The sequence below is a fragment of the Arvicanthis niloticus genome, chromosome 23 (genome assembly GCF_011762505.2).
Source record: "Arvicanthis niloticus isolate mArvNil1 chromosome 23, mArvNil1.pat.X, whole genome shotgun sequence".
NCBI lineage: Eukaryota > Metazoa > Chordata > Mammalia > Rodentia > Muridae > Arvicanthis > Arvicanthis niloticus.
In genome coordinates this window covers 40,941,974-40,967,853 of record NC_133430.1, presented here as the reverse complement: position 1 = coordinate 40,967,853, position 25,880 = coordinate 40,941,974, and the positions used below count along the sequence as shown (strand labels likewise).

General features: G+C 39.8%; 1 protein-coding gene across 1 annotated transcript in view; it reads right to left on the bottom strand.

Annotated features, from left to right (window-relative positions):
• Kcnh5 (potassium voltage-gated channel subfamily H member 5) overlaps nucleotides 1–25,880 on the bottom strand; it is a 285,334-nt gene that overhangs the window by 235,655 nt on the left and 23,799 nt on the right. The window contains exons 3-4 of the mRNA XM_076921998.1: nucleotides 15,718–15,824; nucleotides 9,815–9,943 (exon numbers count right to left, since the gene is read on the bottom strand). Of these exons, the coding sequence (XP_076778113.1) occupies nucleotides 9,815–9,943; nucleotides 15,718–15,824 (236 nt within the window). The remainder of the gene's footprint in view (nucleotides 1–9,814; nucleotides 9,944–15,717; nucleotides 15,825–25,880) is intronic.

The following is a 25,880-nucleotide window of genomic DNA, read 5'->3' as shown; positions in this document are numbered from 1 at the left end:
GGCCTCAAATTGCCATTATTAAAATCATTAATTTCAAAGAAACACCAGTGAGATGTGAGCAAATAGAGAAAAACCAGCCATATTCTGGCCCTGTCTCAACTGTCCTTTCTCTAGCTAGATCAGAAGCTAAGCTCTATTAAAGATTTGTTGAAACCCATTCCAGCATTATGACCCATTGATGGAAGAGTCTCCAAACTGCTCCTTAAAAAGGAAAACTGCAGCTGGTCAAAAGGGATGAATGAGGTAGCCTGATGAAATTTCAGGTGAGTCAATGAACACTGAAGAAACCCTGGCCTACAGAAGACTAATGCCTGTCAAATGGCAGAGTCCAGGAAACTCAGACTTGACTACCAGCCTTTAGACTAATCTTTCGGGCTCAGAACTGCTCCCAGCGATTCTGCTCCTTCTGTGTGTTCACGGATTGGGTGAGAAGTAAGCTGACATCCATTGATGGAAAGTCTTTTTATCTTCTCTAATAACAGACCTTAGCCTAGTGATTGGAATTTAATGTCAGGTTGGAGGGAGCATTACCTGAAACCCAAGGTTCTGTACAATGTTTCAGTCTCACAATGAGGCAACAAAGACACTGTCAGCTCCCCAGAAATGAAGCATCAACCTACAGAATTGACTTAAATTCTCTGTAAACCAACCTCGGTTTCTCTCCTCTGTGCTGGCTGGACCCACATGAATCTCTGCCGCTGGCCACACTTCTCTAAGATATTCTACAGACATCTGGCTCCCAGCATGTCCAAAAGTCATCTCATTATTATCTTTTCTCTGTGTTGCCAATCCTAAATCTATCATGTATCCCTGATCTTGATGGATTATCTGGTGCTCTTCCTAACCTTCCAAACCAGTAGCTTAACATCACCTAACACACACACACACACACACACACACACACACACACACACACACACGCTTCTAAGCCTTCTAGTTTATAATTTATGAGTAAATTTCTTTCAAAATGAATGCCTTCCATCCTTCCATGTCAAACAATACAGCATGCGTCATTGCAGTCAGGTGACAACCCCCTGAGAGAACAGCCACATGCTGCTGAGATTCTTTGTAAAGCACAGATCAGAGCACACATTCCCATTTTAACCTTTCATATCAACCTGGAGACTTCCAGGCTAGAACGGCAAGTCCTTGGAAGAAAGGTCACTTAGCTTCTGACCACAAGGACTTACACTACATCTATCGTCTGTCATCTCCTCTTATTGTTTTCCAACCTTACTAAACCAACAGAAAATTAATTGAAAAACAAACTCAAAATATAATTAAGACTCCCAGAGTTCCTTTTACACACTATAATACCCCATTTTTTTCATATTACACTCATCCTGCCTGTCTAGAATTCTGTTTGGCTAATGGCAGTTCTGACTCAATTGAAGGACTACTTCATTCTAGAAGCTTCTTAGAGCCACCTGCAATGCCCTCCTTCATATACCATAGTACACACACACATCATGTGACAGCAGCAACATCAATGCATACCGTCATGGTTTACTTTGGGTTAACTAAAATTCAGCATCTGGCGCTAACGCTAAGTTAACAAAAAGCAACTGACTAATCCAATTTTATTTATGTGGGCTTTGGTCAGGTTTTTTGGGTTGGGTGTAAATATTAAGTGTGCCCTTAGGTGACTGTAACTATTTCAGTCAGCAATATGCTAAAATATATTGATAATTACTCATCTTACATCAACTGAGTAGTACAGTTGCATAGGCTATTTCTAGAAACTTCTCAGTTCATCTTATTGCTTCCTGTAGGCTCACATTTCTAAAAAAAAGATGATGTGACATCTCTGTAGATCTGAGTGGGGTCAAAAGAGAAAACCATTTGCATTCTGTGTATACAATAAAGTTTGCCCAGAAAAAAAAAAAAAATTCTGGAAACAAAGGAGAAACACGGGAGGAATGTGTGCAATAAACAAAGCAAGAGGGCAAAGCTTCAGAATGTTTGCATTCACTCATCTCCTACAACCACACCAACAGTGAGACGTGTGAGGAAGGAAAAGCACAACCACAAAAGCTATTGTCACTTACTGATGCTGCTGCACAACGGAGCAGAAGCTTCTAATGGAAATACTCAGAAAGCACTGCTTCCCACTTGTCTGTGCACAGTTATATAGAACCTGATCAACACACCTTGTAAAGGGCACCAATTACATTTTGGTTGACTAAGTGAAGCACTGAGTGAAAAAAAGTTAAACAGAGATTAGCACATCACTTGCCTTAGGTACAATGAGAATGCAACAAAGAAGCTAGGCTCAGCTTTCAGTACCAGTACCGCGTCAATATGATTCATGACACTCGGGAAGAACTCTGGAGCAGAGAAGGTAGAGAGTGTTCCTACTCTTCAGAAAGAACTTGAGGAACAATTAGCTGAGAAAGAGAGGCAGGGCTAGGTGAGGGGCCAGTTCTGGCATAGAGAAACCAAAATCAAAGGCAATTGTCAGGGAGTCCTCTTGTAGGAGGTTGCTATCAGCAAGCCCCAGAAGGTGGAGTACCAAAGCCAAGCCAAGTCTGCTCCCTTTGTGCACTGGCCAGGGCCCTCTCACTGGCCTCTGCTCTCATTCGCTAATGTTAGCATTTTTCTGAAGACTTCTAAATCTTCTTCCTCCCACCACCTACCTACTTTACCTGAAACAAATAAGAGCCATGTCAAACACATCCACCTAAAGCTTCCCTTCTTGGCTTCCCACCAACCCACAAGGGCACCTCTCACCTGCTCCCCATGCTACCTCACTCTTGCCTGCTCACCATCATCTCTAAGAATTAGGCATTTGTTTCTCCTTGATGACGGACACATGCTCAGGAAGTCTGCCAATTTCCCACTACAATAAACCACGCCATGTGGAGTTTTCTTCCGCCTATCTTTTTTGCTCTGGATCTGCCTCCATTGGTGACTATGTGAGTCTATTTGATCTTTCCCCAACCCCAACGTTACGGTCAAACTTTAAAAAAAAAAAAGTCACACAATCACACTGTCTAGGTCAAAGCAAAAAGTCTCATCAGCAGTTCTCCCTTCTCCCCAGGACTGCATCCACCCACCTCTCTACAGAAATCTAACTGCGCCTGACAGCTCAGCAGTTCGCCAATGTTACTTAGACATGGTCGATATGGGGTAATCTGAACAGACAGTTGGCTATGACGAGTCGGATGCTTGCACTGTAAGTTGTTCATGGCATTATGAGAACATTTGTTCTCCTAAAAGCTCGGGCTGCCAGCTCCTTCTTAATAAAACATTAGTTTAGCTCTATTGGGTTGCAATTAACCTCTTTGTCATGAACTGCCTAATCTTAAAAATGAAAGGAAGTCACAGAGGCAGTTAAATCAATCTATTGGGCTGCAACACAAGATTCCAATCTATAAGGAAAAAGCTTAGGTAAACAATTTTGCTCTCAGCCAACAAGACGGCCTGGCATAATTACCCCTATTTCTTCCGCCGTCTCCTCTCTAAAGAAAAGCATTGGCTTTTGCAAGCAGGTTACTTTTTTGATGTTATTTTTATTCTGGAAGAATTTTTTTTCTAACCTCATTATTGGCAAAAAGGTGTCATGACTGCTTGGCAGAGGATGTTTCACACAGTAATTATCTTAGCAGTTTGGAAGTCTGTTTGAAAATCCCGTACTGTATCAATGAGCAGAGATTTGGACAATGATCTTTAGAACACATAAGGTAATGAACAGCATGGACCTCCCGGGCTTTAATTTGTATTTTATGATAGATAAAGAATCCGATATGGTTGATGGATTGTCTGAACAAATCTTCCAACATCAAAATACCAGGTACAAAACATAACAAGACTACTTCACCCTGTGCAATTAGCATCAGGACATGTGGTTGGTTCTAAGAGCACGACTCTGTCAGAAATACAGCATCCTCATGAGGCCTATGCTTAAGAACAGGGAATGAAGGTGATTATGCCTGCCAGTGAATTCCCTCCTGCAGAAGAGGGAACAGCAATAGGCAATCTGGAGAATGTGAGGCTTGACACCAGCCTGAGTGCTAGGCTCTTTGGCAGTGAAATGGAGATAATAACATAAACTTCACAATTAGTGCAGTGAGCAATGATGAACATAGGACCCGGTAGGTATGGCCTCTCCTCCAGAGTTGATGACCTTCCCCACACTGTTGGCTGCCATCCCTTATTGTCATAATTCGTCATGATTCATTGTTGATATCAGATATGATCACCTGGTTTGAAACTGTGGTGGATATAGGGTTTGCTATAAGCAGCACCGCCTCAGTTACTGCAGCCATAGCCACCACAGTCACTGTCTCATCTGATTCAGATACAACGTTCACAATCAGTTCCTTCAAGTCTTCCAACCATTTGTCTGAGTTTCTTGGGTGGGGTCGGGGGCAGGTTGGCAATATAAATAGGAGATCGATATGAATGCGAACCAGCAAAACTGGCAAATCTTCAAAGGACAGAGGTCCTTGTCTAATCAATACTCCTTTTGAAGATGCTTTCCCTTGTACATAATCAAAACTGAACTTCAGATAAACCCAATCTCCATTCCTCTGACTGGACAAAAGTAGAGAACAGAATGAGGGCGGCGGACATTAGTGAAATTCTAGACCAAAAGCCTCAGTGGACCTCATGCTGCCCAGCGGTCCTGTATCTCCCCCTCTCTAATCACTGCTTCACTTTCTTAACTCCTCTCTTGTGTCCTTTACCATCCTTCTACTCAGCCGATCACCAAGAACACAGGGGCACTTGGAGGAAAACTTCTACCATTTTGTTTGTCTTCCCCACTGGAATATTAGGGAAGGGACCACTCCTATATCCGCAGAAATATTCTCAGTTTGACTTTTGGTTGGGAAAATAAAACAGATAAAAGTAAGGTTAGAAGAATAGGATATCCCTGTAAAGGTCATGGAAAAGTTTGTATTAAGTTACTGTGACGCCAAAGGCTGAATCAAAAGCAATTATCACTATTTTTTATTCAATCTTCTAAACCCAAATCATTTTGATATTGTGGTCATTATAATGAAATTGCACGTCCTATTTATCCAAAAGGTTTAATTTCTTCTTTGTCTTTAAAACGGAAACACACTATTTTACAAAGTTCCAGAAACGTTCTTCTATCTCTATATCACTAGCTTCAAAGATATAGTAGGATGATGACTTAACGGTATAAATATTTCATGTCTTTTGAATTTTTCATGTTAAATGTACAGTTGACATGAATAATAGAAAGTAGTTCATATGCAACATGCATAGCCGCATTACACACTGCTTCCTCAGTAATCTGTTAGCTACAGGGAAGGCATATGGGCGTCTCAGAACAAAAATTATTTTGAAATTAGCCCATCCTCTAGAAATTCTGGCACTAGAAAAAGACATTTTATACCAATACTGTTCCCAGGATTTTTTTTTGCACACTTATTGAACTCACTGTTTGACAATCAAGTGGTCTGATCTGTCTGGGGTTACTCAAAAATAATTTATAAAAACAGATAGTTCAACTCAAAAGATACGGTGTCTTACAAGCATTCTGATACATGTGGATGAAGAGTGATGGAAGAGAGAATAGAAGAATGGAGAAGCATTCATTTCAGAAATAAGTCAGCTCTTCAAGTAACCTGCATATCCCCCCCCCCCAAATTCACAGCAAAATGCTACCAACTTCCAGGTTCCATAAATACAAAGTTACTAATTACCATTAAAGTTAAGCAGGTCAAAATGGCTCAGAACTATTGCCTTTCCTTGGGCAATAAATTACATAGAATAGATCAGAAAGAGAAAACATGCCTCTAATATAAATTTATGCATATTCGTGAGGGAAAATAGGATATAAAAACTCTTCATTCAAAGTTAACTACCATTCATGTGTGAAGACATCAAAATTCACTTGAAGAATGTTTTAGGTTATCAATCACATAACAACTATTTTATCTTCAATGTTTTAAGCACCTCATCCAAGGTTCTCATAAGGTTTGCACAGATGGTCCTTATGAAAATATGGAAGATCATGCCCCTGTTCCTGCTTTTCTGGGAATTTTAAATCAAGAATGAATGTTGAATTTTTTTCAAATGTTTTTTATGAGTGAGTTTTAAATTTTTCAAATATCTTTTCTATGCCAACTGAAGGGATCATATGGATTTTTTTTTGTTTGTATTTTTTTTTTAACCACCTCACTGACAGGACAGATTCAGAGAATTGCTATTTGAAGACTGAGGCCATTTGACTGCCATGCATAATTCCTCTTATACTTTATGGATTCAGTTTTGTGGATTATCTTATGTGAAGAGCGAAATGCTCATCTATCATTTCCTTTTTCTTTAATGTCTTTCCTGGGTTTGGTATAACAGCAGTACTGTCTTTTCCACATGAGCCGGGAGACTTCCCTCTGAGTCTGTGTTCTGGAAGAGACTAGAGGATATGCAGGCAATGCCAGCAATGTTGTGGGCACATGTGTGCAACAGCCATATCCAGAAGGCAGCGGTTCACAGAGATCCTCCGCATCCCTCAGCTCTTGTGTTCTTTCTGCCTCTTCTTCCAACATGTTTCTTGAAACTAGTGGATTGGGAGGCTTATTAGAATGACCCATTTAGGGAGGGAGGCATTTGGGGGAAGGGGAGAGGAACTTGGAAGAGGGGAATGATGGCTATCATATTTCATTATATGGGTGTGCAAAGTCCTGAAGAAGGAAAAAGAGAAATATCTTCGTTCAGAAATATATTCCTTCAGAATAGTTCCTGATGAAACTATTCATACTTTCTACTTCCTTGGTTTGGGTCAATTACTCTTTGCTGCTTAAGTATCGGCAATGATGCATTAAGATTTTCTGTTTCATGAGAGTGGTTTATTTCTTATAAGTCATCAGTTGTGATCATAGGGTGATCATTGTCTAGGCTTCAGTAGCCACAGTATAAGTGGACATAGACCTTTCATTTTCTGCACTGGCAATTTGTGTCTTCCCTCTTTTTTTATTTTATTTTATTTATTTATTTATTATTGGTTATCAGAGCTAGAGGTTAACGATAATAATATTTTCATTATAAGAGTTAGCCTTGAGTTTGGGTGGGTTTTCCCCCAATGTTGTCCTGCTTTTTGGTGATTTCCCCCCTATGGTTTAGGATCTTGTCCTCCGCTTGCTTTGGTTTAACATTTTCTTCTTTGTCTAGCTTCTTAAGATGGAAACTAGGTTACTGGGTTTTTTTTTTTTTGTCATTTCCTTTTGTCATATATACATCTAAATTACATATTTTCTTCTAGTACTGCCTTTACTCTCTTCCACAAACTTCAAAGAGCTAAATTTTGATTTAGTTCAAAATATTTTACTTAAGGTTTTTTGACTCAGAGATTATTTTAAAATGTGTTCCTTAGCTTCCAAATTGTTGGGGAGTTTTCCATGCATCTTTCAGTTATTGAGTTTTAATTTGATTCCATTATAGTCTAGGATACATTCTCAAAGGTATATAATGATATACTGATAAAGTATATTCTGATGAGTGTTCCATATACCACAGAGAAAAATTATCTTTTCTAGCCTTTGTCTGAAGTACCATAAAGTTTCAAAGAAATAAATCAATATTAAGGACAAAGATGATTAGAAATATGTCTTAGCATTTTTAAAAGTAGTATTAGCTGGTTGTGATGGTGCATGCCTGGAATTCCAACATTTGAATGACTGAAATGACATAATACTGAGCTGCATGTTTGTCTGGGTTGTACAAAAAGGAGAGAGAGAGAGAGAGAGAGAGAGAGAGAGAGAGAGAGAGAGAGAGAGAGTTATCTAGGACCTAAATTAGATATTTTACTTGATCTTCCAGAAAAAAAAATTATAGAGTCTAGAATTTCAGAGACATGTATAAATTAATTTGTTCAGTCATATTTTCAATGCCTGGCACAGTATAAAGTTTCTCTCTTTAATTTGGTACTAACAAAAATGTGAATAGATACAATATTATGCATTTAGACTCACCTGCAAGGGATAAATTAATGTCATTTTCTGTAATTATGGTTGCAATTGGGAAGCTTAAAGCTCTCTGCTGTATTTTTTTTTTCAGAAGGAAGGGAAAGGAACGTTTGCCAACTGCATAAAGGCAGGCATTCCCTTTTGGTCTCCTACGAGGTTCTTTAAAATAACATTTTATAAAGCCTACTTCTAAATGAATTTAAAGTCTCCATTTATATGACACCAGCTTCTAATTTAAACCCAAATGGAGAAAATAAATTGGGAATAAATTACATGGAAAAGAAGCAAGGATGCTCTAGGTTTCCATAGCTGCATCTTTGGATGCTACAGTCAGTAACGCTCCACTCGGGAGGCTTGCATTGGGCCAGCCACTCTCTTTATGACAAAATTATACAACTTCCACTCAACAGAACATACAACTGCATAAATAGAAGCTGATAAGTAAACTGAATGTAATCAGCCAGTAAGACTCAGTTGGTTGAACAAAAACTCCATCAAATTATCAACAGCTCTCTAGTAGGAGCACAGGAAAATCATCCCTGCCTATGTGTAATCCCTTCACCCTAAGCTCCCTCTCTCCACACAGGGTGCTGAAGTGCCAATCAGGCTGCTCCTGAATTAACCATGCTCTGTGGAATGCCTCTCTACACTTCACTAGGACAAATTTAGAGAAAACAGAGGACCATAGGAAGATATGGCAGGAGAGGGAAGCAAGGAGAGAAAATATGTCTTCCAGTTTTTATTTCACAGTCAGGGTGATTTCCTCAATGCGCAGGCAGCTTGAGATGGAGGAAGGACAACCAACAGCTAGCTCACCCAGCATTTTAAACTTGAGCTCCTCTGACGCCTGAGTTTACTCAACAGTTCATGGGTTTACCAGACCCAACATATTTTTAAGAAACTGTTTCAAGAATAAATTTGCACTGCTCATTTTTCTTGCCCCACCCCCTTGATTGGACAAAAGAGTGAAGATCTCCAAGAACCCTGACTTCCTCCCACTTCCATTGTGCACCATAAGGGGTCCTTGGGAGAAGTCTTACCTCCTATGCTGAATGGAGACCTGGGTTGAGATGTATTTGCTCTTGCAGGAGTGCTTTTGTGTCAGGACCATGGACATTAGGCCCTGTTTCCATCCACAGGCTGAGCCATGTGCACGTAATCTAGACTGTTCTTTTAGGTTCTGCACTTTTATGCCCTATTTTTGAAGATTAACACATTTGCAAGATGACTGACTCAATCTTTGCCTAAATGCAGTAAGTGTATAGGAAGCTCATGGAGACGATACATGTACATCTTGGAGGGGGTTATATATAATAGGAGGCAAAATTAAACCTGTATTTTTAAAACATCACCAAATCTATTAGAAAACAAGTCAATGTGTTTCTCTAGATACATTTTCTGAATGCATAAAAATTCCAGATTTTTGTCTCTCTGTATGTATGTCTGTATGTATGTATGTATGTAATCAGCGCTTTGTACTCCACAGTGTGTTCTTGCCATCAGTATTAACTCCTGATACTCCTGGCTCTGTGTGTCTTTCCCTTTGAGGTAACAGTACATGTGATAAGAGGTATAATTTGTTGGATTTTTGCTAATGCACTTATTTCATTACAGTTTGATTTATTTTAATTGTTGATACTTTGTTATCTTTGATAAGTTTTCAGTAGACATGCTTTATTTATGATAGATTTCAGCTTAAAGCTATGTTGTTATATGTGTATGTAAATATATGTTTGGTGTTTTACAAAGAAGAAGAGGAGGAGGAGGTGGTGGTAGTGTTGTTGGTGGAGGTGCTTGTGCTGGTGCTTGTGGTGTGGTGGTGGTGGCAGGTAAAAGACCATCAACCTTAGGTACAGGACCTTCTTTTTGGAAATTACCTTTTGTTGAGTCATCCTCTATGGGCTGTTTGAACAGTGTAATATCCTTAAACGTACACAGGAACAAGACCACCTTCTCGTGTTCATTTCTTATTGGTGCAATTTGCATGTAAAACCAAACAGGGGTACCTGTAGTTGACAAAGAGAAAGAAAGAGGACAGAGTGTCAAACCCATAGCAAGGGTTAGCTTCCCTTACTCTTTCCTGTCTTCCCTAAACAAAACAGTTTTTGTTACATGAATAAATGCAATGCTTTTATTTAATTAATGCTGTTATTTAATTAAATAACAGCAGTTTTGTTACATGAATAAATGCAATGCTTTAACCAGAGCTGCTGGTTCAGGCTTATGCTGAGAAGGCTGAGACAGGAGGATCACAAATTCAAAAACGGCCTGTGCTACAAAGTGAACTCAAGAGTACACTGGGCAACTTAGTAAGACCCTGTCTCATAAATAATTAAGATCATAATTAAAAATTTAACAAGGGCTGGGGATGTAGCTCAGTGATGAAATGTTTGTCTTGTATGCATGAGGCCTTGAATTCAGTCTCAATCCAAAGCCACAAAACAAAACAAAATCATTTAACTCTATTGGCTACCAACTGTTCAAATTTAATGAGTAAATTTTTAGCCCCAAATACGAACATTCTAAAGAAAAGTACAGAATCTCTTCCCGACTAAGCAGTCTTTCTCCTAAAGTAATACCAGCATCACCTGTAGGTCTGTGTCCTAAGGCCTCTGACAAACTCACCAAGTGTGATCACTCCTACATGCCTCTCTGGTCTTGTCACTTTGACAAGTGTTTCCAATTAGCTGCAACAGCAACACCTACTGCCCTGACAAGCCCAACTCCCAGAAGAGCATATAAAATGCTTTTATCCCAAGGCCCTCTCTTCCATCGGATGAACTTATGTGACACTTTGATGGCTGTGTCCCTAACACAGCAGACATCACCAATACTTGATACCTACGGTATACTGAGTGCTACCTGAAACCTTTAGGAAAGTCATCAAAGGAAAAGTAAAATAGCATGTGTATTCACAGCCTGAGAATCTCGGGTGTCTTGGTGTCTTGGTGAGCCACTGCCTCCTGCTCCTTGAGGCTCAACTGTGCCACATCATTCCTCAAGAAACAGCTATTGCACTCTCCAGAGGGATGAGGGTTTCACAGCCTTAAAGCTCGGGGTCCGGGGTCTGACAACTTATTTGTCAGACCCGGGAACTGACAAATAAGTTGCAACAGTGGAATAGATGGAGGCATGAGAAATAACCTCAAGGGAATAATTATCTTCGCAGTGGCAGCACACTGAAAGAACATTCTATCACAATAAAATAAATAATAAATAAATAAGTTTATTTCCCATCAGATTTTTATCAAGCAAAAGAGCAATAAAAGCCCTCGAAATGTCCATGCTTAGGGGCAGAAGGGGTTTCATCAGGTTCATTATTTGGAGAGCAGATGTGTAGCTGACGCAGCTGAGAACTTAGAGCGTCTTAGTAGTCTCCCATGAAAACCAAGTAACAACCTCCTTCATACCTGGATCCAAAACTGGGTCACCTAATGCCACTGCCAATTCTGTTTCAACTGCCATGGTAATAATAGTACTCTTAAATTACCTGCTAAACCTGGGGAATCTACCTAAGTCATGGAAGGGCTAACTTGTCATTTACACCAGATGAGTTGAGTCCCTCAGCAGGCTCCAGAAGCTTGCTGCAGAGAGACTTATAAGATAATGTTCAGCTCCGGCCACTGAGTGTGGCTCTAACAGGTCCATAGAAGGACTCAGCCCTGTCTGAGATGATTGCAGAACAAGAAGGGAACTTGGAAACAACCCCATCATCTCCCAGCCAGGCTTCCTCCCTATCTCCTGCTCCTCCATGTCTAGGAACTGTGAGTGACATACAGTTTTACAAATAACCAGCGCCAGACACTGCTGTGCTCATGACCTGCGGCTGTTCCAACATGGTGAGCTGGAGGCAGAGAGGGTTATAAACAAAGAAAAAAAAACACTGAAAATCTTTTGCTTTTTCCAGGGCCTGCTAGAAATCTGGACAAGAGCAGGTGTCACAGCCATGCCTGCCTATGGAAACAGACACTTTCAAAACTCGGGCAGAGATGGGACTGTCCGAAAGCTGTTTCTAAACATCAAGGTAGAATTTTTTTTCAGCTCATAGGCTCAGATTTTCCCCAGTATGGGCTGGATATTTTCAAGTGACTGAAATAGCCTCTATATTCTAGTTTTAAGGGTCAAATGGACAGAGAGTCTGAGAAGGATAGACAGAGGTGAAGTCTTCCCAACACTCAGGGCAGACACTGGGCACTGGGCACTAGCACTATAGGTAGGCTCTGTCTTTGTCCCAAAGATAAACTTTCCCCAGAATAGGAAATGCCTCCTTTTAAATAGGAAGAAAAGGAAAAAAAAGAGGTTACAAACTGAAATGTCAACCCTGACTAAGTAAATCAGAAACTTCAACTGCCCCATTAGCAAAATGCCTTTAACCGTGACTTAATTACTTGATGAAAGTCTTAGGTGCAGGGCTTGGTATTTCTGGAATTTCCCAGTCTTCAAAAGATATGTCAACTTTCCCATCTAACATTTTTCAAATCACAAAACACTCTTTTTGTAGTTCATGTGCAAAAGCTGTTTGAGATGATCACTTACAAGATGCCTTTAGCCAGGCAGTGGTGGCGCACACCTTTAATCCCAGCACTTGGGAGGCAGAGGCAGGCGGATTTCTGAGTTCGAGGCCAGCCTGGTCTACAGAGTGAGTTCCAGGACAGCCAGGGCTACACAGAGAAACCCTGTCTCGAAAAACAAAAACAAACAAATAAACAAAACAAAACAACCAAGATGCCTTTAAATCTAGCTAAAATACTTGTGTTCTATCCTAATGTGTGGATAGGTATATCCTCCCTACTAAAGAAAAAATCAAAATTAAAGACAGATGCAGAGGGCACACAGGAGAGATCAGGGGCTTTCTACAGGGCTGCAGGGCCTGTCTCCTGCCAGCTATATGCAGATGTTCGTATAGCAATATTCAGTTCCCTTAAGAGACCAGGAAGAACTGAACAAAAGCCACATAATAATTTCAAACCATAACTATCCTGGAAGGAGAGTTATAAAAGTGTAAATGTCAAGTTATTACCAATATGTTTAGAAGTAAATAAACAAAACAGAATCCCACTGAAGTTCTTTTGACACACTCAAACTATGGACTCTATTACAATGTCTGAAAATTGGGTAAATATTTGTTAATTCTGCTTGAATGGGAGGGTAAGTAATCTTCAATTATTTGTTAGACTTGGGCCATATATCTAAGTCATCCAAAAACTAAAAATGTCTATGTGAAAATGAAGGTGGCTAAGGCATCCGAGCATCCTATGAATCATAAATAAATATTGGAGCCTGAAGGGAAGACCAAGAGAACATGTGTAGCCTGTGCGGCAGGAAGAACTGATCATTCAGAACTGATTGCTTTCTGTGTGACATGCTGGCAGCTGGGTACGACTTCAGACAGAACCATCTCTTTGGCCTTGATTCTAAAAATGCAAGATAAAATGTTGAAAGTTTCGATAAGTAAAACCATGAAAGAAAACATTCCCATCATCGAATGCACTCCTCTGAGGTGATGTCTGAGGTGGGGGCTGTCATCCTTTTGTGGGTCTAGTGCAGATAAAGAAAATCCAATTTTAATTCCACATATTCCATAAAGAATAACAGATTGAAGGAAAGGGAATGATAAACTGTGCACCATGAAATCCAACATGCAATGAACCTAGAGCCAACGTGTCCTGCTGAGGATAGAATGTCTCCCACACTTAAAGAGACCATAGTAATCACTGAAAATGGATATGGATTGTGTATTATTTATCATGAAAGCATATGCACACATACACATCTGACTATACATGTTTAATGAAAATAAATTCTTCCTACAATATATTCTGGTCTCAGTTTCTCTCTCCCACCTCCTCCCAGCTTCTCTTCACCTTCATTCCGACCCCAACTCCATGTCATCTTTCTCTCTTTAGAAAAAAACAGGCAAACAAAGGAACAACAACAACAAAGCTCAGAATTCTTTTAAAAGAATAAAAAGAAGAAAAATCACAAGAAACATACACAATATATATATCCAAAATCCATATAAAAACACAAAATAAAAAATCATACTATTTAAGCAAAAGACAAATAAAAGATACACCATAAACAAAGCAATATGAGACAAAAAGGCCTACAAAATTACTAATGTTTGTTTTGTGTAGGCCATCTACTGTGGGGCATGGGCCCTGCTCATAAGTGTGGTCAGTATACCCAGTGAAAGACTACATTGTAGAAAATAGATCTTCCTTTGCAGACAGATGTCATTTAGAGATGGCTTCTTGATTAAGGACTACAAGGGACTCTACATATGAAGAAGAAGAAACAACAAACATTTGACAAAGCAGCAAAAACAAACAAACAAAAAAACCAACAAAACAAAACACCAAAGTTCACGTTTAATTTATAATTGACCTAAATGTCAATCAATATATAAAAGGATAAAACAATGACGTGTGTACACCAAGTGAATACTAGTCAGTCTTTAAAAGAATTTCTTGGGCTGGGGAGATGACTTGGTGGGTAAGAATGCCTGCTGAGCAAGCATAAGGACCTACATGGACCCCACACAAAAAGCCAAGCATGGCTTTGCGTGTGAATCACCCCAGCACTGGGAGAAACAGGAGAAAAGGAAGGGACAGACAGAAGGATGAATGGGGTTCACAGACTAGTCTATCTGGGAAGTAAGAACCTCAAGTGAGAGACCTGGTCTCCAGGGAATACAGAAGGTAAGGGAGGAAGGCATCTAATGTCCTCCTCTGGCCTCCATATTCTGTGTGCCCCCATATACATGTATACACATACCTATACAATGCATGAATATACAGATGTACACACATGCATGTACAATATGCACATGCACACACAGAGTGGAGGGAGAGAGAGTTAGTTTGTGATATTTGCAATAACATTGAAGGAATAAAAAAAATCATGCTAAGTACTAAGTAAAATAATCCAGTTGCAGCAGACCAATATCAACCATGGGCTCATTTTAATTGGAACTAAGTCAATTAAACACATATCAGACAGCAGAGGTTCTCAGATGTAGGGTTGGGGTAGAAGTGACAGAAGATGATTTAAGAATGCAGCAACTGTGTGACACAAGAGATAAGTTTCTCTGTCTAGGTGTGAGATGTTTTGCACAGCATGGTGAAATCGGTTAATAATAACAGTAAACTGCAGACACGAGTTGCTAAGAGAGCAATTCCCAATATTCTTACCACAAAAAGTAAATATCTGAAATGTAGAGTGTTACTTGTTTAACTGCATTCCTAAGTCATAGTGTCATTTTGTACCCAATAAATATGAACAACCAGAACATGTAAAATAACAATGTGGGACTGGAGAGATGGCTTAGCAGGTAAGAGCTCCTTTGCTTTTGCAGAAAATCCGAGTTCAGTTCCCAGCATTAGCATGGCAGCTCACAACCATCTGTGGATCCAGATCTGAGAGATCTGACACCTTCTGGTCTTGGCTGGCACCAAGCACACACATGGTACACATACAGGCATACAAGCAAAACATTCATCCCTATATTTTTCACTAAATAAAAAATAAAATAAATTTGTAAAAGTAAAATTAATTACACCATGTTTGTTTTCACAAACAAACATGGATCTCAAGAGGATCTTTGCAATGGTAAAATCATTATTAATTTTCCTGTCTAATTTCACCAGCAGCCTCTCCCTCTACACCACCAGCAGCAATGAAACATTATATCTTCTCTACCTTGTTGCTTAGCTACCATTATCCAAACTCTAAAATTTAGAAAGACCTGCATCATCTTATTGGTAACAAAAATACCTACGGTTTTTTTTGTACAGAAGAACTTCAAAACAGTTTGACTCGTAGTTGTCAAAAGTCTGCCTGACTTTCTCAATGGTCTTCTTGTCTGTCAGTTCTCCATACATAAAACTGAAAGAAAAAAAGCCTCTTTCATTTTTGTGTCACAGGTCAATCACATCATTGTGTATGATTAAGTATTTCACTTTGCCTTAAATGATGTCCCCACATGATGAACTCAAATATGTAAGCCATTATTTTTGCAAACACTAGAAGTTTGTGATCTGTAGTAGAATACGTAAAGACAGTAAAGTGTTAAGCCAGTTTTAATCGCTGTTGCTAGAACTTCTTACTTTACTCACATAGCAAAGCAGGAAGGCAGAGAGAGCACTTCCTGTTTGTAAATAGTTGCCATACACACTACCATGGTAATTTCAGTTACCATGATTCTATTAAACATGTTTCACACCAACACTGTGAGGACCTTAGTTACCATGGTATGTTGACTGCAACTGTGTGAAGTCAAACCACTGAAAGGCACCATTCCAGCCACACCCCCTTATCCACTGCTGTGCTTTCGCCAGTTTCAAATGGTCAAGCATGAGCCAAAACTGTTAAATGACAAATTCTAGACTATACAATGCAAACATTGAAAGTTGCCTATCATTCTAAAAGTGAAATTTCTTGTCACCCTGCTTCATCCACCACAATGATGTGAACCCCACTTCCGGCTCTGGATATTCAAACTCTGTATGAGTCCACACACTCTACATGCTACCCAGTCAGTCTCTGACTCACTGTCTCGGTTAGCAAATCAGCCACTTTAGTTTGGCAGTGTGTATATTCTAACGACCATTATTTTACTTAATAATGGTCCCAAAATACAGTAATAATGACTCTGGAAATTCAGATTTTTTCCAAAGAGAAGTCACAAGATACTTCATTAGTTGAAAAGTAAAAGTACAAATAAAAAAAAGATACATTTTAAAGTGGACACATCCCAACCCAATACATTATTATAATTGCTCTTTGTGCTTATTATTATTGCTAAAGTCTTACTATTCTTAATTTATGAATGAAACATTATCATGAGTTCTATGTATAGGAGAAAATGTGTATGCAGTGTTTGCACTGTCACTATTTCCAGAATGCTGTGGAGCCCCGGAACGTATCCCCCAAGGACAAAGGGGAAATATCGTCAATAATAGGCAGCTATCTAGAGCCGCAACCAATCACAACATGTCCTCCAGAGCCTGTTGGTATCAGCAACTGCATTGGAACTAAGTAGTTCACACAGATGGTGTACCACATAGCTGTGCATTCTTTTTCTCTTTCCTAGTGTTACTTCCATGCAACATCTTAAAAAATGGACAATAGGAAGGAGACTAATCAACAAATAACTAAAGTCCACCAAAAAAAAAATGAAGGATAATAATTGTGAACAGTTGAAAGTAAGTGAAGTCAGAAGACACCACAGGAATGTTGCTATGCCAGTTGAGAGATTTTTGCAGACTTCCAAAGAAATTTCCATCAACACAAACAAGGAAAAAGGCTCATGAATAAGTGTGTCCCCTAGGAGAATTCCTAAGCTAATGTCTGGGGCAGATACATGTTTTAGATATGGCTAGAACATACAAAGTAAACATAGGATTAAGGAGTGGGCCTCTACATGCCATAAAGGCTTTCCATTGTTAATGGTCGAAGAAAGCCCACAGCAAGATGGCTGGCTAGTGGCAACAGAGGGACTATAAAGAAAGGAAGAGCTGAAGGGAGGGAAGAATAGGTACTATTCGAACAAGGTATCCACCAGAAAGAGCTGGAACGCAGAGCAGATCAAATGGAAGTACTGTGGGGAATGAGGGCAGACAGTTGAGTAAAAAGGGACTGAAGCCTTCTACCAACTGCCCCATTACCCAGGTCAAGACCAGTTTGATACTTAGAACGCTCTACCACAATAAAAAGATACACAGGAAAGCCCATAACAACTAATGCTGATACCCTGAATTTTTGCTGCTGGGCAATCTTGAAGCCTCAGTGAGTCTTCAGGGAGGGCATCCTATTATACTGCTCTAGATGAACGAGGGACTCTGGTCATGAAGCACCCTTCCCTCCTACCTGGGTTGTTGCTGCATATCATCTACCTTCTCTGTACCTGGCTTTGTGTGTAACTTCCACTCCACCCACACACCATCGTTGTAGACTTAACAGATGCAATCTGTACCACACGTTAGTGTTACCCCCTCCACCATGGAAACCACACCACACACGCCTGGGGAAACTCTAGCCTAGGTTCACTGAACATGGCTGACAGAAATCCACACACAGCCCTCACCATTTGCTCCTGTGCTACATTACACTGGTGTTGCATGAGCTGACTAGGTAAGTACTCTTCCTCCACTGCGCTACATACCATACCCTCTTTGGCTGCTAGAATAGCCCCAACTGCAGAAAACAACAGGCTTTATGATGCTGCTTCCAATGAATTGTGCTCACAGCCATTGATTGCAATTGAATAAGTTATTTTGGGATCATAACTGTAGTGGTCAACTTGGACCAAAGCCAATACAGTCTACTAAACTCACCCTGTAAGACACAGAGTTAAAAAAAAAACAAAATTCTTCAAATAAGAAAATCACTCAGTAGTGGAGGCCTGTTCCACCTCTCTAGTATGGAGGATATCTAAGCCTGAAAAATCACCATATTCCTGAGCTACACCACGCCTACTATGCACCCAGGGGACTCTGAATCTTCCACTGAGATACTTTCTCATCCATGGTCATTGCTGCACCATTTACAGTAGCTGCAGGGAAGAACCGATTCCCTAGAAATTCAAATGTCATCATGAGGAAGCATGAAAATGCAAGGTAACAGGATAGATCTAACAGTGTGCAATTGTTCTGAAACAAGGCTCCAGGGAAAGGAAAATAGAGAAAAATTGTCTGAGCAAGAATTCAAAGAAATGATTCCAAGGGCGATCAATGACATACAAGATGATTTAAATAATTTTCTGAAACAGGAAAAATCAATTAATGAAGTGAATAAGAATTCATCAAAAGGAACCAATTCTAAATCTTGGACATGAATAATGAAAGAAGTCAAATAAAGGAGATGAAGAAGAGCCTCAACAACAAGCTAGATCAAGCAGAAAAACGTCTGAACTTAAAGATGGAGCTTTTCGGGCACCACTGTTACACCGAAGAAATAAAAGAGAAAAATCATTAGCAAGAACAAGGAAAGTTTCTAAGACTTATGAGACATGTGTAAAGGAACAAATGTTCAAATTATGAGGCTTCCAGGAGGTAAGGAAGGGGAGGAGAGAACAGAAAACCTATTCACATAACAAATGAGTCCCAGGCCCATCCATTTTCTTGAATATGCCATGATTTCATTTTTCTTTATGGCTGACTGAGATTCCATTGAATATAATAAGTACCACATTCATCTATCAATAGACACCACGTCTGGTTTCATTACTCAGCTATTGTGAGTGGTGCAGCAATGACCATGGATGGGCAAGTATCTCAGTGGTAGACTCAGAGTCCTCTGGGTACATATCCAGGAGTGGTGTAGTTCAGGAATATGGTGATTTTCAGTCTTAGATAACCTCCATACTAGAGAGGGGAATGTGGTTCAGTTGGTAGAATATCCCTAGAAAGGATAAAGCCCTGGGTTTGCTCTCCCAGCACTGCAAAAAAACAGGACACAGTGGCACAAGTCTGAAATGCCAGAACCAAAAGGCAGAAACAGAAGGTTCAGAAGTTTGAGGTCACCCTTGGTTACATAGTGAGTTCAAAGCCATGTTTGGCCACATTCTGAATAAAGAAAATAGAAAGCGAAACTTCCATAGTGACAAAGAAAAATCTGATAACTTCCTAAACACAGAGGAGACCCAGAAATCCCAAGAAACCCGGAATAGATTTGACTCAAACATGTCCTTATCATTGCATTCCACAACCAAACTTCCAAATTCTAAAAACACAAAAGCATTCGCTCACATTTAAGGTCACCACTATTAGATTTATGGGAGATTTCTCAGCAGAAAACTAATAGACTGTAAGGGAACATGACACCATATTAAATGTTAGAAGGGAAAAATTGTTAACTTAGACTATTGCACTGAGAAATGTTATGGAAGAAGAAAGATGAGCAAAGCAATTACAAGACCAAAGTCCAAGGTAAAAATTCAGGAATCCATTATCGCTAAAGCAGCCTTAATGAAATGATGCTCAGGGGGAAGCCACACCTGAAAGTCAAAGAGCAAAAGAACAATAGCTTCCACTCTGAAAAGATGCAAGAGACTAAAGCCCTCTAGAAGAGCAGTTACATAAAAGATAAAAAGAATAGAATCTCACCCACATGGGAAAAAAAACAGAGATAAAGTCCAGAGATGAAGACTACAATGTGGCCATTTCAAAGTAGAAAACAAAGAAAATGACACAAATACTCCTATACATAATGGTAATGACCTTGGATGCAAACACATTTGAAGCCCCAAAGAAAAAATAAATATTGCCTGAATGAACTAAGAAGCAGGACCCAACAACGTGCTGCTTACAGGTAGAACTTACTTACTGCTTCACCATTGAGGATACACATACATGGGCAGGGATAGAGCCTGTGAAAGTTGCTCCACACCAAGCGAGCAAGAGTGGCTATACTTAGACAAGCAGACCATAAATCAAAAATGGCAGAAAGTCACAGAAAGGTGGTATCTGTGTGCTAATGAAGAGAATCCATTCAATGGGAGATGTAACATGTATGTTTAACTAATGCTAGAATACCTCACAGAGGTGTTACATACAGTAACCCTCTCAAAAATAAAATAAAGTACTCAATGTTCCAAAGAAAATATTGTCATGTGTGAAGAAAGAAACGAGTTACAGCACAATGACAGTTGTGGATATCAACACTCCACTCTCATGAATGGACAGATCATCCAAAGAGGCATCAGAGATAAACAATGAAATAGAACAAATGAACTCAACATAAAAGACCACATACAATGGTCTCAGAACAATATCATACATAGAGAGGGAGACGCTGAGACCATTTCCTTATAAGATCTGGATAACACGTGCAGCTCATGCAGTTCATAGATTACGGCACACTCTTAGCCAGAGCAATTAGACCAAAGGAAAAAAATATGATATCCAGACCAAAAAGAAAAAAAAAAAACCCTTAGATTGTCCTGTTTGGAAACCATAATTTAAAGACCCCAGCAGATTACCAGATCTGGTAGCCATATTTGGTAGTTTCAGGATACAAACCTGATATAAAAATATGAATATTTTTATGCACTGTAATGAACTTGCTGAGAAAGAAATCATAAAGCAAGCTCATTTGTAATAGCTGTTGAAAATATCAAATACCTGGGAACAAATTAATCTCAGAGAATAAATGGCCTCGACAATGGAAACTGCAAAAGGCTGATGAATAACTTGGAAGATACACACGCTCAAATGGAAAGATCTTGCATGTGTGTGAATTAAAGCAATTAATCCTGATACAATGTCCATGGGACTCGACAAAATGTAGAACCATCTTGGAGCTTCTATCACAATTCTGTCATTCTTCACAGAAACAAAAATGTCCTCCAGTTCATAAGAAAGCACACAATACCCCAAGGATTAAAAGCATCTTGAGAATAAAAAAAAAAAATCAAAAGCTGGAACCAATTACAATGAGAAGTTGTAATATACACTACAAGGCAGCAGTAGCCACAATAACATGGGTACCACATAAATTCTGACATGAAGACCAGGGGAGCAGAGACTTCAGAAGTAAGCTTGTCTATCTATAGCTAATGTCTACACCCAAGGGAGCTAACACACACACACATTTACACAATCACACAATCACTCACACTCATACAATCACTCACTCACTCACTGAGGCGCGTACACACATGTTCACTCATGCACATGCACCCATATAACATGCACACACAGACACACACACCATACTCACTCATGCACACACACACAGACATATACACTTACACACACTTACACAATCACACAACTACTCACCCACTGAGGCACGTGCACACATGTTCACTCATGCACATGTGTGCACACTCACTTAGGCACATATACACAAATACGTTAGAGAGCATATGTCAGAGTAAGCAAACCTGGGGAACCTGAAAATTGATATGCAGAAGAACAAAACTTCATTTCTTTCTCTCAGCCTATGCCCAAATCAACAGGAAATGGTATTAAAGCACTAGGTTTGAAGCCTGAAACCATGAAACAACTAGAAGACAGGGCAGAAACACTTGAAGACCTTGACACAGACAATGGCCAGGGTGAGGCTCTGTAAAGCAGAAGCAACAAGTGTAACAATGGAGGCTCCTGCAAGCCAACAGTGACGAGAGCTATATATCTGAGCGGCTTTCATCTGACAAGGGATCACATTCAAAATACATAAAGAATTTAAAATGCCCAACCAAAAATCAAATCAAATTGGAAATGAACAAATTACCTGAATTTGTTTTTCAAACAAAGAAATACAAATGCTTCCACAGCAATGTGAAGAAAAAATAAAGAGTTCAATGCCACTAGCTATCAGAAATGCAAATATAACCATAAGGAGATTCCTTCCACTCTAACCACAATTAATAATGTAATAAATAATATATATATATAAAGCTATTTCTGCTCAAGGTTGCCCAAATCATACTGACAAATGCACAACACTACATTGCTATGTGGATAGGGGATGTTTGTGTGCTTGCTTGTGAGGGAGGACAATGGGAGAGCAAGATAAAGAACAAAGGGAAGGGGAATGGAGCAGAGCCTGAGGGAATGGCCAACCAATAATCCGCCCAACTTGAGACCCATTCCATAAGCAAAACCAAGGAGTTTAGCATGGCTGTCCTCCCTGCAGCAGCTGACTCAGACAGATACAAATGCCCACAGCCAAACAATGGATGGAGTTTAGGGACTCTTATGGAAGAATAGGAGGAAGGATTGCAGGCCTAAAGGAGATAGGAACTCCACAGGAAGACCAACATTGTAAACCAATCTGGACTTTTGAGGCTCTCAGAAACTGCACCACCAACCAAAGAACATACATGAGCTGGATCTAGGCCTCCCTGTATATATGTAGCAGATATGCAGCTTGGTCTTCATGTGAGTCCAAAACAACTGGAATGGGGGCTAACCCAAAAGTTGTTGGCTGTTTGTGGGATATGTTCTTCTATCTGGGCTGCCTTGTCTGGCCTCAGTGAGAGAGGATGAGCCTAGCCTCCCAGAGACTTGATGTGCCAGGGTGGGGAGATATGGGGGGTGGGGTGGGGACCTGCTCATAAGAGGAAAGGGAAGGGAGATGCAGGGAAGGATTGTGGGAAGGGGTGAGCAGAAGAGGGGTAGTGAGCTGGATATAAAGTGAATAACTAAAAATTAAATAAAGCACAGTGACAAATATTTGCAAAAAAATGCCATAATGAACCCCATTCCTTTGTATGCTGACTTTAAAGATTAGTGAAAATAATTGCACAGATCCGAAATCAGTAAAATTGTTTGATTTCTTTTCAAAGCCCTTTGCTGTGCCAAGTGACTGATCGGAATATTCAATTTAGTGATTCTGGAATCACTGCCGATAACGTAGTGACCTGTAACACCAACCTTATGTTTCTAAATCTGGGTGCAATTCTCTTCTCCCCTTCCTCTGTCTCCTTGCATCTCATGTCCAAATGATTTTATAAAATTACTCAAGAAATAGGGAGAGATATTTGCATATTGTGAAAAATAGACTCACAGAATAGATCCTGTTTAATACATATATGGGTTGGTTGGTTGTGGTTTTCTTTTCTGTCCTGAAATTTGCTGTTTGCTTTGTTCACTGCTATGCTCTCAACATATGTGGTTTAGGAAGTTAGGGCTTTGTGATAATAGTTTTAAACAAATTTCCTACAACTGAGTATTCTGATTATTTCTAGGTCTTCACTCTTCCAAATAATGGTGCAGTCAACACAAAATGGGTAAAGTTTTTGTTTGTCTGTCTGTTTATTTGTTTGTTGGTTATTTAAAGAGAAAGTTTAAAATGGAATAGTATTCATACAATCATGCTTCCGCTGAAAGCTGTCAGGGCTGGGTTATGGTCTGTTCATTCATCAGCTACTCTGTATGCCTGTACTCTGTAATGGCTGCAGTTTTTAGATAAGCAAAGTACATTTTATATTTAGTGTACAAGTGCGTATAGACTATTTATTCAAAACGCAGCCATTTCTGAATGTGTGTCTCTCAGAGGTGCGGGAGACTTGAGGGAAGACATGCTCACTTTGTCTCACAATGGAAAAGTCCAAATCATCCCAAATTTCTTGGAACGCCCCAACACTTGGGAAAACATGCCATAAATAAAAGCACGCTTTGCAGGAGCATGGGAGACCTTTGTTAGAATTTACTGTAAAGGAAAACTATATAATTTAACAAAGACAGATAAATAAGCACTCTTGTATTCTGTAAATAGTGCATTCAAAAGTCAGTGTGGGCTGGCGAGACGTCCTGGTGAGGAAGGTCACATGTTGCTAAGTCTGACTACCTGAGTTCAGTTCCCAGAGTTTACATGGTGGAAGGAGGGAGCCAACTTACACACGTTGTACCTTGACCTTCATAATCATGCCATGACACATGGAACATACACACAAAATAATTAGATAAGCAAGAGAGAGAGAGAAAGAGAGAGAGAGAGAGAGAGAGAGAGAGAGAGAGAGAGAGAGAGAGAGAGGCAGGCAAAAGAATGATTGATGGATGATGCATGGATGGATGGATGGATGGATGGATGGATGGATGGATGGATGGTATAAAACAAAATAAATTTTTTAAAGTAAATGATGGAATCCCTATTTTCAACGTACTTCTAATACTAGTGACATGAAGGAAAAGGTAACTCTTTTAGAACAAAATAAAATGTATAAATATGATGCACAAGCATTTTTGTGCATTTGTCTATTGAAAAAACTATATTTAGCAAATAAAACATCATGAGATAGGACAAACACATTGTACTAATGACATGAAGGAACTCTTTTAGAACATAAAACATGCATAAATATGATAAACAAGCATTTTTATGCTTTTACCTGTAGAAAAAACCCTACATTTATCAAATAAAACATCATGGGATAGGACAAGCATATGGACACAAGAAGGAAGGCAAATTTTAAGAGATATCCAGATAGCACTAGGCATGGTGGTGCACACCTTTAATTCTAGCACTGGAGAGGCAGAGGCAAGTGAATCCCTAAGTTCGAGGCCATCCTGACCTACAGAGTGAGTTCCAGTGCAGCCAGGGCTACATAGGGAAACCCTCTCTCTCTAAAAACTGCAGCGATGGAGAGGGGACACGAGGAGAAGAGAGATTCAGATAGCAATAGCCCATCATCTCAAAAACAACTAAAGCAATAGGAATAAACCCCCCAGTGAGAGCTGGTGAGATGATTTAGTGGGCAAGAACACCAAGGACCTCAGTTCAAATCCCCAGCTCCCATGTAAGTGCTAGATATAGGCGCCCACATTTGTAACTCCATTGTTAAAGGACAAAGACAAGCAGAGCCCAGGAGCTTATTGGCCAGGTAGCCTAAGTGAAACAGTGAGTTTCTAGTTCAGTGAAAGACTTTGTCACAGGAAAGAAAGGAAGGACGGAAGGAAGGAGGGAGGGAGGGAAGGAGGGAGGGAGGGAGGGAGGGAGGGAGGGAGGGAGGGAGGGAGGGAGGGAGGGAAAGGTGAAGAGCAATAAAGAAAGACACAGGATGCTCTTCCCTGGCCTCCACATGCATGAGCACAGCCACTCATGTCTACATACCCGTATCACACACATGCAGACACTGGCATACACACAAACCTATACACACATTTTATACACACATACATGTGCACATATAATACATAAACACAAATATGGCAAGTTCATTTAAAATCAACATGATACTGCAAAGATGCACATATGAGCTATCTGGAGTCAAAGAAAGGACAAGCAAATCTTGCTTGAGGAAATCATAGATCTTGTTAGGTGCAAAATAGTATCTGGCACAAAAACGAGATCCCAACCATCCAAAAAGAGATACAGGAGCATCTATGTTCTGTTGGGCTCATTATAGTGCCTGCCCTACATGATAAGGTTGACCAGAAAGCTTTCCCTTTTCCTAACCTAAACTCTCCTGAAAATACATGGAAACAATGCCAC